This window comes from Crotalus tigris, unplaced genomic scaffold (genome assembly GCF_016545835.1).
Source record: "Crotalus tigris isolate CLP2741 ecotype Arizona unplaced genomic scaffold, ASM1654583v1 scf7180000017567.3851432, whole genome shotgun sequence".
NCBI lineage: Eukaryota > Metazoa > Chordata > Lepidosauria > Squamata > Viperidae > Crotalus > Crotalus tigris.
In genome coordinates, this window is record NW_024096477.1 from 276,774 (window position 1) to 294,374 (window position 17,601).

A 17,601-nucleotide genomic window follows, 5' to 3' on the forward strand; every position below is an offset into this window, starting at 1 on the left:
TTAGGCAAATGGTTGTCTAATCTTTTCTTTAAACCTCCAGTGTTGGAGCGCTCACAACTTTTGGAAGCAAGTCATTCCACGGATAAATAGTTCTGTCTGGAAATTTCTCCTTAGTTCTAGGTTACTTCTCTCTTTGATTAGTTTCCATCCATTGTTTCTTGTCCTGCCTTCTGGTGCTTTGGAGAATAGCTTGACTCCCTCTTCTTTGTATTAGCCCCTTAGATATTGGAACACTGCTATCATGTCACTCCTAGTCCTTACTTTCATTATAATATTTATATCGTAGTTATATTTCTCTAGCTTATACAATAGTGTGGGTTGGAAATCCAGCAGGATTTTTTTCATTATTTTGTTTCTTTCCCTGAGTATCTATTTCCACTTTTTTTTTTTTTTTTGTAATGGCAGCAGTTCAGTGTTTCATCACTTCTCCATCACTTGTGGTAAAAGGGTTTCTGTCCCTTTTACTTGAAGAGAAAAAAAGTTTTCAATTCTTATTTTAAAAGACCTAAAAGGATGTTTTCTTCTTTTGTTTCAAGTGCCTGGAGAAACATGAAATGTTTCAGCTCAGGGAGGAAAAACAATACAGCCTAAAAATAATCTTTCAGTTGGATTTCAGACCAGCAATATATGCTAGGAAACTGTTATGATGAGTGCACTGTTGCAGGACTTTAGTTTAAGGAAAGAAAAGACTTTTAAATAATCTATTACATTGGTTTCAGTGTCTGCCAATATTTGCATTTTGATAGATATTTATCTATATAGAAGGCATTATTGTTGCTGTTTTGGTGCCTTCATGTCAGTGATGATTCCTGGCAACTGCCTGGATGAGTCCCTGTAGTTTCCTAGCAAGATTCCAGAAATGGTTTGCCATTGCCTGCTTCCTCAGGGTGAGAAAAAGTGACTGGCTCAAGATGACCCAGCTGGCTTTCCTGTCTAAGGGAGGACTAGAATTCACAGCTTTTTGATTTCTAGGCTAGTGTCTTAACCGTTATTCCAAACTGGCTCTGGTTACTCCTTATAGGTAGTCCTATAAAAATAATTGGCCCTCACACTTATGACAATTGCAGCATTCCTATGGTCACATGAGCTAAATTTGGGCACTTTTTATCAGCCAATATGTGTTTATGGTAGTTGCAGCTTCCCTGGGTCATCTGGTCATAATCTGTGACCTTCCCAGCCAGCTTACAACAAGCAAAGTCAATGGGAGAAGCTGGGTTTGCTTAATGACTGCATGATTAGCTTAACAACTATAGCATAAAAGGTCACAAAATCAGATTTTACCACTTAACAACTGCCTTGCTTAGCAATGGAACTTCTGGTTCCAATGGTGATTTTAAATTGAAGCTACCTATACATACAATTGTGTATGTATGTAGTTACATATACGTCCTACCTATAATATGAAGAGCTGCGCTATATCTGCATAGGAAGACCCAGTCCCAGAAAGGAAAGCAATTGTTCAGTTAATTGTCTAAAATTTTCTAGAATTTGGGAGGGCACTGTCCAGTGGGAGAATAAAATACCCTGTAATTTGGATGAAATAATTTACAAATTACAAGCTGTTGCCAATATATTCCCAATCCAGACATGTTCCTACCTCTGTTCTTTGAAAAGCATTTTAGAAAGATAAGTAGGTCTTTCTAAAAAATTAGTTTGCCCCCCAAATTAGTTTTTAATTAATTTAATTAATATTAGTATGGGGGTGGGTGTGTCTTATAGATCAGTGTGATTCTTTAACAAGTCCAGAATATATGTAAAATGCAATAGCCAAGACACAAATATTGTTCCCATCTCATTATTTTATATTAGTGTATCATTTGTACTTTTTAATGTAAAAAGTAAAAGTTTAACAAAGAACTATTAACTTCAGAGGGAGCAACAAAAGCTTTGCAGGCATTGTTCCCTGCCTTTCAAATTGCTCTGAAGAATTTCAAGAATTGGATGCTAGCTGTTATTTCTGGTGGGCCTATTTGAGTAATTTCCCCTTAAAAGCAGACAATAATCTATGTATTTTTCATGTTAACCCTTCAATGCAATTTACAGTGCTATAAAATAGAATAAAGAAAGTGACCCAGATGGCTGATTAAAGGTTTTAGTTTTGTTGCTGGATGAGTAACAAGTAGTCTTAGTATTTTTGCTATTATTTATGACAGAAAACCAGATTCCCTAAGCAGATAAGGATTCTCCTCCCAGTAAGAGACTTTGTTTCTGGAGAGCTAAACAAGATGAGTCTCTTAATTATAGCCCTGGTCTTTTGAAGGCTTTGTTCTATAAGATGTTAGAGCAGCCCAATAAACTACAACAGTGAGCCAAATAAGATAGTAACCTTCCCTTCGCACACATGGGTTTAAGTTTTCACATAAAATTTAGAGTCTTAAACAATTGTCTAATTGCTTACATGCAGGTGGTAAACCTAAGATGATGCAGTAACCAGACCACAGAGTTTCTAGAGCTGATTTCTCCTCAAGAAACTCATTTTCTTTGCAAAACTCTAGTTCAGATTTGTGTATAATTAAAGACAGGCTCTGCTCTAAGAGTTATTCATCCCATCTTGTTGGGAAAAAGAAAGAGAGAAAACAATTCATACATTTCTATGAGGGTTTCCCCCCATATAATCATTTTTCAGTTTTATTTACATTTGTCAATATTGATTTAATATATTTAGTGTTTATAGTTCTATTTGTGGTTTGTACTAATTAATTGATATAGAAATATAATAACTATAACTGGACAAAAAATTATCATGATTGTAATTTTCTAGACTTCTGGTTAGGTATCATGGTGTAATGGATGCAGGAAGATGGGGCTCCATCTTCCACCTTCAATTTTGCCCATCTGGGAACCCTAAAAAGGGTAGAAAGTCATCCTGAGAGGCGATGAAGAAGGAGGGGACCCTTGTCGATCACAGAAGGGTGGCGGCCCTTCTGCTGGATCCGAGGAAGCCCTCCAAACTGGCGGGGGAAAGACTGGCTACATTCGTGTGGCCAGTCAGACGTTGCCAACAACCAAAGATAAGGACTAACTAGTAATTTTTGAGCAACATGGATGGAACTGGGGTGAGACTTTATCCTCTTTTTATGACCTTAATACTACTTTCCTGGAAAAAAATGCCCAAAGCAAAGAATCTTCCCTGATGAGAGAAGGAAGGGAAGTTTCTGCTCCCTCAGGAAAAGAAAAGCAGTGAATTAATTGCTTTGGGGGAAAATAGAGAAAACTACAGGATCCATTTGGAATTAATACAGGTATATAGCTTTGAAATTTGGGGACTAAAATTGCTTTTGAGACTTTTTTTTAAGAAAAGATATTTGAAAGTCTGTGAAATAGGCTTGGATGGTGTCAACGACATCTAGTGGCGAATCACGGCATACAATTTATTATGCTTAAAGGAAACGGCTTGAAGCCCAGACTTAAATAAGTCTCTGTTTTTCCTGGAAATTTTCACTTTTGAGGACTGCAGCTGGGAAAAGGAAAAAAAACTCCTCTTGGGCTGTTTATCTGTATTGGGGACCCTATTGGTCTATAAAGACTACATACAAAAACAAAATGAGTGTTCCATACTTAGCTGCAAATGGTAAAAAAACATCTTTAACACTTGTCTCTGAAGTCCCCAGCTTGATATTCCAACAAGAAAATGTTAATGAATCTCAGAAAGAAATTCTTTTTATGTTGAAATCAATCCAAGAAACAATTGTTTTATTTCAGGATGAGACTAAAAAATAATGCAAATGAGATAAAAGAACAATTTTCTAACTTAAACTTAGAAATTCAGACAATGACTACAAGAAGGAACTAGTAATCCAGAAAACAGAAGGAAAATTAGAGGATCCAAAGATGGAGGATCTAAAGGAAGGAATTAACAGACAGATATAGACAAATGGAAAATTAGAAGATGCAGTGATAATACCAGAAATGGAAAAGATATCTTACTTGTCAAGATCTTAGAACACATTTGAGGATAAGGAAGAAGAGCTGATTGAACGGATGATCAGGGTGTTAGGAGAAATGCTGAATATTGACAAACAAGAAATGAAAAGAAAAACTGAAGGAGAAGGATGGAGGCCTTCTATGACCCAATGAAGGAGAAGGATGGAGGCCTTCTATGACCCAAAGTTACTTCACATTAGGGAATGGAGGAAAGTGATTTCTGAAACCTCCAGAGATTTTGAGAGCTGCAGGAAGCTCATGTGGAAGACTTACAGAAATGGATCTTCCCTAATGAATATAAATGGATTGAGCATTCTTCCAAAAATACTTCAATCAAATTCTCTTCCTCATTCCAAACAATTTATACAGAAACAGAGGAAGAATTACTTGATGATTCAAATGTACTGACTTGGAAAGTTATTTGGCAAAGGAAGAAAGCTAGAGTAAGACTAAAGAAAATAAAGGTTTTGACCTATTAGATGGGATATTATACTATTAAACAGATGTTTGAATATGGTTAAGAAAATAGATAACTGTTAGAAATAGAAGTATTATAATTAGAAGGATAGGATTTGTAACTAGAATATTATACTTTGTTATGAGATGGGAAATATGAAAATTCTAAAAAGGTTTGAATAAGGGAAGCTTTTGGTTACCCAAATATAATTTATTATGAGAAAATTATAAGCAATAGAAATATTGATGGGAAATTAAAACATTGATGGGAAATTAATTTTTTTAAAAGGGGAAAAAACAGGATGTTGATTGAACAAATGAATTTTAAATGTAAATGCAATTGAGATGTATTCTGGCTAGAAAAGATAATATAAACTGACACTATTGATATTATGTATAATACCAGAAAAATGTAATGAAGATGCCTATATTTAATTGTATATGTATTAACAGTAACAAGAATTGTATTTGCCCAGTGTGGAAAAATGCATACCACCAGAAGGCCCAAGGAAGCACTGGATGGTGTAGTACTGGAACTAGATTGAGAAAGTTAATATGTACCACTGAATAACCAATGGACCCAGACAACATGTTGTTGATTAAGTACTCATGGCTGTAAAATTAGAAAATTAATAAAATGTTTATAAAAAAAGATTGTAATTTTCTGTACATGGTTGATGAAAAATTAACAACAAAAGACAAAATACATTAAATTTTATTTTAACAATACGAGTAAGAATTTCACTCCATGAGCTAAATGCCAAAATCTCCACTATTTATTGTTTAAGAATGTTTTAAAAAGAAAAACTACTAAACAATTAGAAATATTAGTTTCCAACCTCCTCTCTTTCTTGTTCTCCAACTAACATACAATATTTATAAATATTTTAAAATTTTGATGTATTTCTGATTTTATTTTTTTAATCAATTCCTTTTCCCCTTAAAAATTATTTTACATACTTATAGATGTATGTGTGTATCTATGTGTGTGTTTGTGTATTTGGAATATTCTATGCCCAGAAGAACAGCTTGCTCTTGTTTTTCTTTCATTTAGAGAAGTCTTGAAGACTCTTTTATTCCAATGTACTTTCCAGCGTACCATAGTATGTTTATAGGGCAGCAATGGTTTATTATGTTAAAAAATATTTTATACGAAATTGTTAGTGGGATTTCTTTTTCCGTTTTTGTTTATTGTATACTGCTCAGTTTCCTAGTGATTCAGACAATATACAAAAACTGAAAGCTAAATAAATGAATAATGACTTGCTGGTTTAGAAATTAAACTTGGAACACGTGGATCCATGGCTTAAATGCACTGTCTTCACTTTTACATACACAAATGTGACCGTGATATTTGGCTGGCTATATTTTCATTGTGTTCATATGATCCAAATAATTATCCACTTGGAGAATATAGCAAATTCATTCATTATGATACCCATGCACCATGTATCAACCAGAACTAGATTGGGGAAGATCCATTTCTGTAAGTCTTCCACATGAGCTTCCTGCAGCTCTCAAAATCTCCTCTGGAGGTTTCAGAAATCACTTTCCTCCATTCCCTAATGTGAAGTAACTTTGGGTCATAGAAATACACAGTGCTTCCCCATGGACCTAAATAGAAAATAAATAGGCAGCCATGCTCATTAACTCCATAAATGTCTATTATGGAATAAGGGTCTAATTTCTATAATATAGAACAGGCAGTGTATAGCTAGCTATTATCCAATATTGATCCTGTTCATGCTGCTTCTCTGCTCAGCTTGATTGGCCTTAATTGAGAAGGTTCTCTGATGACTCTCCCTTAATCAGAAGGGCAGCATCTTGCTATAATATAAATGGAAGTCATCAAGATGCAATTGCTATTCAGTAGGCAGGCCACCAGAACATACAATGGGCCTATCTTTTCTAAGATATCCTGGGCAGCAATTTGTTAAACTATCAGTGAACCTGATATGGATGAAGTGATGCTCTAAGAATGCTGTTTTCACAGGAAGGGAGAAGTTACAGCATAATTGCAAAGAAAACAAGAGTTACTAAAATGGATAAAGAACTAAGAAGTATAATAAGCTATCTTTCTGGGAAACAGGACTATGAATCTAAAACAATCACAAGAGTGCTATGTGATTTCCCCATTATTTCCTTTTCTGAAACCCACCGTCCCAAAGCGATTTCTTTCTGAGCAAACTGTTAAGATTTAATGTATCCTGTTCCAGTACTACTGCACACAGCATTGTCAAACAAGATTACATGTCAGAGCTCCATTGTACTTTGGGAGCAATGAATGTGGCTCCTCTACTGTTGTTTCAAAGCACTTCATTGCATCGAAGCATTCAATTTATGAAAGATCAAAGATAGAGTCAAATAAAGACAAAATGGTATTCATTAGCTGAAGGTTATAACTAAGTTTAAAAATGCTAAGAGTGAAAGAAAGAGGGAAACTTAAATAGACAGAATATATAAACACGGAATAAAGCTAACAAACAAAGAAATGTTTGGGATTTAAAAATTAACTTTTTTCCCAAGTGTTATATTGAAATAGGTTAAATAATTTTGCTTAAGTTGCATTTATTTCAGTAATCTTATGTCAGTATCTATTGTTGGTAGGGAAGGGAAAGATTCAATATATTTGTAAATTCTTGGAAACAAAGACATTTGTTAAAATTTAGTATAATGTGATTGTTCAACATGTTGGGTACATCTTCCTCATCCATCAAATTGTTCCTTTAAGATGCAGAGTAGAGGAAGGACCACTTGGTCTCCTATTTTCCCTTCCTTCTGTTGCTATGTTACAAACAAGTTAGGGTTATAATAAGTAGAAGACATTCCCTTTGGAACTACTATGTTCATTATCCACATGCTCTGGAAAGCCTTTTGATATCTAAGAAAAATAGATAATGTTAGTTCTTGCCTTTTGTGTACAAACATTTATCTCCCTATTTAAAAAGTTAAAGCTGGTTCTACTTTATATGCCAGGCATGTCACACTGCCGGCCCACGGGCCAGATGTGTCATGCCAAAATTGCGCCCACCCCACTGCTGGCAATGGGGAAAAAGTCACAATAGGTCGTGCGACGTCACGTGACGTTGCGAGTTTGACATGCCTGTTATATGCCATGATGGATTTCTTCAACACCAGTGCACTTTATAAACTTGAATATTTTTACAAGGAGCAACAGCAGATATTCAATAGTAATGGAAATTCTATGGTTGTTTTAATAATAATGTTTATTAAAAATAAATAAAATAATTTACTACATAGCTGATATAATCATACTTGTAGGGGAAAAAATAGCTCCATGTCACTATAGTTTTTGGTGGATCATCAGATGGGAAGACAGGCATCATTGACAGGTTTACACAAGGATATCAGGAGCAGACCTCAATCCTGTTATATTATCATAATTGTCAGCTTTTCTTCAATATGTCAGTTCTATATTTAGAGTTTTCATATTTCTACCTCTTGGAACAGAATACACGAAGTGTTAGATAAAGCACTAAGATTCTTCTAACAGTTTTGGACAATGCATTAGTCACTCTAGCTTAATGACTCACATCTAGAAATTTTGTACTGAAGACATTCCCAAACTTGGGCTATCTGCATTCTAGACTACTGCATGCTGTGGTGGAATATAGTGAACAGAATCCATTGCTTATAAGCTGTCACAGGTACATGTGACCTGCCAAATCTGTTACTCTGCTGCATGATCCTGAATACTTCACATTTCAGCTAATCAATAAAATATACAGATCTTGACTTATGAGTCCATGAGTATAAATATATAGCTATTCTCGTGATAAATACTAAGCAAAATATCTGAAGTTGTGTGTCCTGTGTCACACACAGGCATGCCACAGGTGTTAGAAGTCTTTATTGAGGCATCCAAGCCCTGAATAGTCTTCCTGAGAAATTTCTCATGCCCACATCAGCAACCCCCTCCAAGGATTCAATGGGCTATTCAAGGAAAACCCCATGACAGTCCACAGGGCAAAGGCAAGTCCTCAAGGCAAAGGCAAATTCACAAGGCAAAGGCAAATCCAGAGTTCAAGGGGTGTGATCCAAAGTTCAAGGTTCAGAATCCTGAAGTTCTTCCTCATCTCCAGTGGTCAGCTGCAGCTGTGGGCCCCCTCCTCCTGAAGCCTCTGGCTTCCCAGCTGCAGCTGTGCGTCTCCTGTCCCTAGCTCAACTGGCTGCTTGTCCATTCACTTCTGCTGTGAATGCTCTGCTGTGCTTTTCCTCGCCATTCCTGGTTCAGAGCCTCCAGCAACCTCTGTATGTTTCTCCATGTCCCCTCCCCATTGTCCCTGAATCCAACTCTCCCTTGCAAAACTAGCATACAGAGAAACATCTGGGGAAGCAACCAGGGAAGTCATCACACGGTATACGATTTAGACTTTTATAGGTGGTGAATCCATAAAAAAAGAACAATAAAAATATATGATTTAATGAAGTTACTTTAAATGATTAAACAGTTTTGTATCTTTGTAAGTTGAGCAGCATATATATTTACTTACTTACTTACTTACTTATTTAAATAGTATCTTCTTACAACAAATTGTACCTGCATGTTATCGCTCTGTCTAATCAGTATTGAGAGAATGTTTACACTTTAAGGATAATATCAGTTCCATGGTGTCAGAATGTAAAGAACTCTCTCCCTGTAAGATCTAGTTGAGGTTTCTATTTCAGGAAAGTCAGAGTAGCATTTTGGGAGAGTCAGGGAAAAATAAATTGGTAAAATAACTCTTCCTATTGGGTGCCTCATTGGAAGACCTAAAGGACCAGGTTGGGGTAAGATTGCCTTGGAGAGCAATCTATCTGTGTGATTGCTCTGACTTGATGGCACATAATCAATCAATCTAGTCCATCGATGAAAGCATGCCATTAGCTGAGACTAATAGGTTTTCTGAATAATATAAATATTAAGTTTTTAAGAGAAGCATTCAGTGGGAACTCTTTTTAGAATAATTTGGAGAACAATGTCACAAAATGGTTAAAACACTTAAATTATAACTCAACTGAACAGCTTTACTTCAGTGATTGCTGCAGTAAAACAGGAATAATAAAAGGAGGAGCCTTCCTTTAAAAAAACACTCTAAAAAGAATTAATATTGTTATTGTGCAAATCATACAAAATGTTTTTGGATCTTCTTTCCATTTCCTCTATTTTTTCACTGAATATAGAAAACATTATATTCTTTTCTACATTATAACTGTGTGAGCCATATTTCATCATATCAGTTACAACTGATTGTAGATTGGAAAATTAATATTTGTTTTACAGGATTGTTCTTGCTTTTTTTTTTTTAAGCCCAAAACCATTGGGGAGCTTTCTTTTGAAAATAGCATTTGCTTTTCCTACTACCAGTATAATTTATACTATTATTTTGCAATAAATACCTAAAGATATAGCATTTTTACTTACTAAATATTCACAAGAAAATAAAATATTTAAAAATAAAACCTACAATCATACATAATGCCTCCACCTCACCAAACCCTTTAAAAACTTTGCGTGATCATATGGACATTAGAAAATATCCTTTCCTTTTGCCAAAAAAGATTAGTGTGCAAATCTCTTTTGGAATTTGCACATGACTATTATTATATAGATAAAAAGAAAGAAATTCCTCAGAATCGTGAGAGAGTCAAATAAATTAATATCTAAGAACTCAAGCAGATAACAGTTATATTCTCACATTTCTTCCACAGCCTTTTATAGTAATTAGTCCTAAAATAATGCCATATAATTGCTTATCATCGTTGAGAAGGTTTAATTGGTCATATGTGGGCTGTTCTGGATGCACAGATATGATTTTAAGTTCTGATGGACTAATTTTGTTTCTGAAATTAATGTTTGGGATGTATTTTTGAATCAATTTAGGTTGGAACTGATTTTTAGAATAAACTCTTGGCATGGAAAACTATTTCTGAATGCATGCTTTAATTTACCCAGAGACTTTAAAAGGAGAAACCAAGCCTTCTGAGAATACCAGGTTCACAACCTAGCCATTTCCGTTCAGACAGACAATCAAAAAATAGTAGAGTTGTAAAGTTGAGAACCCTTAATTTGCACCAGTAATGAAATGTTATGATCCTTGTTTTAAATTTTGGCCCTGAAAATAGAGATTGGGAACTTGAAGTTTTCATGTCTAAAATTAAGCACATCTAAACTATGACATATTTCTATCTTAAAAATTGCTTCATGCACATCTAATCTGCAGTAACAGTTCAGTATTTCACATGAAGCACACTGACTTTTCATAGACTTCCTACTTTAAAATGTGTAATGAGCAGCCCTGCCCAATGATAAGCTTTATACTGTTGTTTATACATTTGCTCTCTTACATTGTTAATAGGCTCAATAGAATTAACAAGTATATGCATACTATTCTTAGACACATGAAGGATCAAAACAAGAAGGTGGCCAATCTGAAGCACAATCAACAAATAGAAAAGAAGAAGAATGCCCAGTTGCTAGAAGAAGTTCGGAGGCGTGAAGACAATTTGACAGACAATGCTCAGCATTTGCAGGTAAGTTGCTTTATATTTTTAACACTGCCATACTAAATATTTTACAGTTTGTCTAAACATGACTAGGCTGTCAATCCAAATAACACATATACTTCATTGCTAGTGACTAATAAAGTACTGCTTTTTCTTGATGGGCAAATGTTTGGTTACATAATCCCATATTCCCATATATACATCTGTACCCTTGGATTTATTATAGATCTCACTGAAGAAATTGGTCTGGGCTACAAAAATCTGCATCCTACTAAACGATAGCAAAGATGCAGCATCTTTGTTTATTTAGACGAGTTATATATTTGCATATCTCCACAAAGTGACTTTAGGAGGTGTATAGATGTTTATTACTTCTCTGCCCCCCCAAATGATAGTTTAATTTATAAAAAGCAGCATGCAATAGCCAAAAAAACCTATAATATATTCTAACAAATTAGTTCCTATAACTTTAATATTAGTCAAATAGGAGGATTTTGCAAGGTGTAGCTACCAGTCCAGCATTCAAGAACATTTGTCTATGAAAAGTGGATCTTACAGACCATTAGAGGGCGGCAAAAAGACAGAAATTTTTGTGTGTTTTACTGCCATCTAGTGGTTTTTTCACATTTTGCAGTCCAAATCTTAGTGAAATCCCCCCCTTTTTTTAACGTATGGAAAACTTTTCAGGGATTTACCTCAAACTTTTATTCTGTGGAAAGGAACACATGGTTCAAAAGAAAGTAAAAGAAGCTTCTAGTGTAGATAGATTGGTCTGAAAGGCTAGTGAGATATATATTGAGAATATAGTCTGAGTCCATGGATACAAAGTGGAATCCACAAGCAATACGGTTTACAAACATGCAAATAAAGATCTCAATTTAGAAAAGCAAGTTCTAAAACATAATGAATTTGGTCTCTGTACTGGTAGTTCACTGGCAACATTAGGCAGGTCTGTGCTTCTGTCATCTACAAATCTTAGATCAGAGGGCTTTGTGCTCAAGACATGAAGCAGCATGGTTTGTCTGTTCTTTCAATCTTCAAGTTAGTAGATCTTTAAAACTTTCTCCAGATAACAGAAGGTTGACACATTTACTGCTCTATCTCGGCTTTCCTATAAATTAAAAGTGCAAGTGCGTGGTATTCAAAGCTATTTAGATAATTTGGCACTGTTGTCAAAATAGTTTCCATGTATGTTCTCTACCCTTCTTGGAAATAAAAATATAACAGTGTTAGATAACCATCAGTGTGCTGTCTTTATGTAACATTTAAAACCAGCTGCCTGAAACATTGTTCATTCTCTATGAATATAAGGAATAATTGGTTTTTCAATCCCCTCTGGACTTTTATAAAACTCATCTGAAAAGATGCCTCAAAATACTTTATTCTTTTGGTGATACCTTCCTTAATCAGCTTCCATATATTACATAAATCTTGTTGCTTTTGTCTGGATACATTTTGTATTACTAAGGTAATATTTCCATTTTGCACATAGCACTACAAGCATGTATCATCATGAATTGTTTTTTTTAAAATAATAGTTCATTTGGAAGCGAAGCTTGTACCATGATAACTTTATGGTGGATTAATGTATACATGGGGGGAGGTTGAGGTAGATCAGACAAAATAATATTTTTGTTCCATTGGATTTGGTGCTTATGATTTGGCCAGTGGTATCCCAGATTATATTAATGTACACGCCTATTTAGAAGGAGTTCCAAAACCTTCTGCCCCTGAAAAAGTTGAGCAAATTAACCTTGCTAATCTTAACATAAAATAGTGAACATGCCTAGTGAGTTAATTAAATGAGACCCTTTCAAGTTGCCTCACTACTTGACCTTTTCCTGAGTGGCACTCATGCTATGTTCCCACTGGAGTTAAGTATTTTCCAGGATTTAACAACATAGGAAAACACCCCTGTTTTGTCTAATTTTGTTAATTTACTTTAATGATATCTATATTAATTTTATTTCTATGAATTTTATGTTAGATTTTATATTTTGTTTTGTTATTGAGTGAGCCCCCTTGGATGATCATATAAGCAGAAAAACATAGTCATGCATCTAAATAAAAACAAAGAAATCCAATAAAGGATAATATTTGTAGTTCGGGGTTGAAATAAGGGGTCTTTGGTGCTCCCTGAGCTTGGTTGTTTTCTTGCAGACGTTTCATTACCCTAACTAGATAACATCATTAGTGCTAGACAATGTTACCTAGTTTGAGTAATGAAATGTCTGCAAGAAAACAACCAAGCTCAGAGATCACCAAGGACCCCTCACACAGACATCTAAAACCATCTAAAAGTTAGCTTATGTGAAGATTTAAGAAGATGGACTTTAGATAACCTCAACAATCATTACAACTTGGGTAATGTTAAGAACAGCATTTTGAAATATGCTTATTGGCTCTTATACTATACAAGTGACATAAAATTGGAATTATGTGCACAGTTTTGGAGCCCTACCATATGAAGATGAGTGGCTTACTGTATCAGCATTAGTCTTCATATATCTTAAGGAGGCAATCCTATAACCGATTTTGGTAGTCTGATTTAGAGAACAATGGATAATTAGGTCATTTGGTCTAGTTCTCCAGATGGCATGCAAATCAGATTTTGCAAACAATACTCTCTGGTCATTGCTGCCAAATCTGGCTCAGCCATCAGTAATGAATCCAGGATTTTTTCCAAGGTGTACACCTGGCCAAAGGAAGAGTACAAGTCTGTTGTATGCTATTATCCAGATCAGCTTCTTCTCAATCCACTGCAGCAGTATTTTTCCAAGATTAAGCTTCACTTCTTCTTTCCCATTCAGCTCAGAATCAATTCCAGGCATTTATTTAAGAGTTTCTTAATCTTTCTAAGAATGGTGGTAAAAAACAGAAAGGGAGAGCTATTTGTCATCTGCAAAGTAATGCACTAAAATCTCCATCTCTAAACAGTTCTTGGTGGATTCATTTAAAAGTGAATAGGATTGGATTATATCAGAATCCGTGTAGAAGCGTGCATCCTAAACTCAGGCCAGGTGTTGGAAGAGGAGATGGTGATAAATAGCAACAACGGCTAATTAGAAATTAAGACTTGTACTCTCACTATCCAGTAAACTGGCAGAGCAAATGAAGCCTGTTCCAAAGCAGAATTATGAAGAGATTGGGATAAATCTACATAATTGATTTGTTCCAAGTCACCACTTTTGGCCTGGAGGCTTTTATTAGCCATAATTGGAAAAGAGCCAGAGAACAGGTGGTGAGCTGCAAACTTCTTAGCTAGTTTGTCCATATTCTTTGGGTGAATTACATAATGTGCATCCTTCCCAACTAGATGTGTTGATATTAGACTGGTTATAATTGCAAACTGATTACAGAGTGCCTTCAAAGTTGGCACAAGACTCACCAGATCTATTTAAATAAGGTTTTTTCATCACTGAGAATAACATCGATGATCAGCTTTGTGCTGTAAAGACTAGGAAGGTTTATGTCACTATTAACACTGAATAATACTTAAGGTAGTCATACAATGAGGGGCTTTTTTTGGCTACCTGCAAATCTAATAATTTAAGATTGACTAAGTTGCTACAATGAGACTATGATTATGTATTTCTAGGAGTTTTGGCATTGGAGGGTTGTGGACCAATGCTACTCTGCATTGAGATACAAGTAGAAAGCTCAGGCAGAGGAGAATCTTATCCCTGTTGTCTGAGATACTCATCTTTCCTATTTTTCTAGTTGATCCTGATGGCTCAGTTGAGGAGTAACTGAAATCTGATGGAGTTGGCCTTTTGCCATAGCTGATGGGTGAACCATGTTTTCCATAGGTCTTCTTTACTAAGTCTGCTTTTTAACTGAAGTAGTAAATCATCAGATGAAGCCTTTTTCAAATCAGTCTCCTTCTGATAAATTTACTGTAACATCCATGCAATATTAATATATTCATGTTGAACTTTAAATTTGGTCTTACAAACCACACAGAAATACTCAGTATATTTGGCTGAATTGTACACTCAGTTTTCTTGATTTAAATCTCATACACCTTTTCTGTCTTCAGCATTTATTTTTTGGGGGGGAAATTCAACCTCATATTGCATCCAAATGGACAACAATTGTCATTTTCGGTCAATTTCCATTTTAATGCTTCCCCTTCCCTAGTCTAATAAATTAATGAACTAACATATGAAGAAATGCAACAGCTGATATTTTATGCCAATAAAGTATCCTTAGAATTCTTTCCAATTCATTGTCTAAAAACAAAAGTATATTTTAAATATTTCCATTTTTCCTATTATAAGATCCTTGGAGATAGTACATTTTCTTCTTTTCCAGTGGTTAAGATGAAGTGTGATCAGTTTGACAAACTAAAATATATTTTTGCATGCTTTCATTTCCAAATCAAAGGATCCTTGGGGATGATATGGTTACTTCTTTTCCAGTAGTTAAAATGACCACTGAGATTTCCATACATATTAAACAAACAAACAAAAAAATGACACATCAGCAAACAATATTGTGGATCTGTGTACTCTTGAGATTTTTTCCCTTCTCTAATTACATGTCCTTGACTTTACAACCACAACTGAGCCCAGAATTATGCTCATAAGCTGTGGTGGTGGTTAAGCGAGGCACATATGGGATTGCCTCACTTAAGGACCTCACATAATCCCTCCTTTTCTCATTATAGTCATTAAGTGGAGGGTAGGGTGCCTCTGGGGGTTGGGGAGATTCTGGGAAACCTGGCACAGGCTCTGCAGGCCTGCTCTGAAGAATCTCCCCGCATCATCCATGGAATTCTCTGGACTTCCCAGGGCCCCTCCCCCACCCTCTGAGGCATTCCATGCTCTATTTCCACTCTGCTGCATCCCACACTGTCGGGCCTTCTTCCCTCATCATACCTTGGTCCACTTATCTTTTCTGAAGATTGCCTTTGAGATAAAGAAGCAGCTGGTTGTTGTCAGGGCGGGTGACAAGCACCTGAATTTTGTTCATATGTGAGCCTAGACACTGTAGCTGTCATGACTTCGGGTCCTTTCTTTCAGCACCACTATAATTTTGAATGGTCACTGAACAAATGGTGATAAGTTGGAGACTACCTATATGGACGAATTTTTCCAAGACAGGAAGAATTACTAATAACACAAACCTCAAAAGTCCTTGACTTTCATTAAAACATATAGTGCAATGTTTCTCAATTTTGACATCTTTCAGATGGGTGGATTTCCACTCCCAGAATTTAAGAGAGTTGAAGTCCACTCATCTTAAATTTGTCAAGGTTTGGAAGCACTGGTATAGTATATTACTAATTTCACACACTTCAGTGAGATTTCTCTTTCTATGCATAGGTGCTTTTTTTGTTAGCCTTGTCCATGTGGTTTCACATTTAGCATATCTTTTTATCTTTTCTTTATAAGAAAAAAATTGTATATATAAATTAGCTTTAATCTATTCATTTCCTTTGTTGGTCTGTCCTAAAGCTTTGATTAAGTTTACTTTAGAAAAGCAAACTTATGCCATCCATGATTTATTTCAAAATATTAGCATAATTACAAAACACATAGAATCAGAAGTTGAACTTAGCTCATTTAAACATGATAACTCACATATATGTGAATATCATAGCTGAATGTGGATTTGATTTTACCATAGATGACTATGGAAGCATTTTCTTTTCTTGGCCAGTAAAGATTGTGAATATATTCCATATGTATAAAACCTCTGCCAATGTAGTATTACTATAGTGGGAGAAACATCTTTCACTGATTTCAGTGGAAGAGAAGATTTTTAATGAATGTCTTAAAGACACAGAATTTGATTGAAGGCAAGTACCAGATTTGGTGTTTTATACTATTTGATTGAAAATTGCACTTGTTAGAGGTTCATGCTATTTTGCTGAATTAAAATGACTCCATTAAACAAATCTCATTTAATACTGATTTCATGTTATTTTCTTCAAGGAAATATGAAATTAAAATTTTATTTTCATAAATCATGTCCCCTTCTATGGGACTTATTCCAGGTAAGCTACTTAACTTTATTTCTCTGGAGAAAGTCCCATTGAACTCAAATCAATTGAGGAGATACAATTCCATGGTCAAGGAATCCATTGCACTATTTAGTTCTGAGTCCAGAGTCCTTGCGAATCAGGTAGTATATAAATTTAATAAGTGATAATAATAATAATAATAATAATAATAATAATAATAATATCATTTTTATAAAATATTACCATTATTCTGAATAAATAACTTTTGTTGGATTTGCCATCCATTCACAAAGAAGCAATTAGTACATCAGGCTCTATACTGTCTATACTGTTGTTTTCCTGTTGAATTCATTTTTGTAAGATGAGCAATAAACAGAATAGAATTCTGTGTCTAGAATGCCTTGCATCAAAGCCTGGGTGCTAGAAAACTATTCTACAATGATTAATATGAACACCAAGCACAATCTGGCACCCATGAATACATACATTTGGTGAAAGAGAAGCCCTAGAATGCAAAATGAAACAAATTAAATATGCCTTACTTCCTCAAACAGAAGTGAACGTTATACTTTATTGCAGATTTATATATACTTATTTCCTTTAAAAATAAGCAAACCTTTTTTTCATGGAGTTTCCTCTGGAAGTAATAAATGCTCTAGTATAGTAAAACAACAAACAATTGAAAAATGTCACTTACAAATGAATTGCTATGATGTTTTATATGATGTTCATATAAAACATACAAG

At 34.9% G+C, this 17,601-nt stretch overlaps 1 protein-coding gene across 2 annotated transcripts in view; it reads left to right on the forward strand.

The window, feature by feature from the left end:
- Positions 1 to 17,601, forward strand: part of ERC2 (ELKS/RAB6-interacting/CAST family member 2) — a 386,048-nt gene that overhangs the window by 190,740 nt on the left and 177,707 nt on the right. For both annotated transcript variants that reach the window (XM_039349739.1, XM_039349748.1), the window contains exon 12: positions 10,779 to 10,914. In XM_039349739.1, coding sequence (XP_039205673.1) covers positions 10,779 to 10,914 — 136 coding nt within the window. The remainder of the gene's footprint in view (positions 1 to 10,778; positions 10,915 to 17,601) is intronic.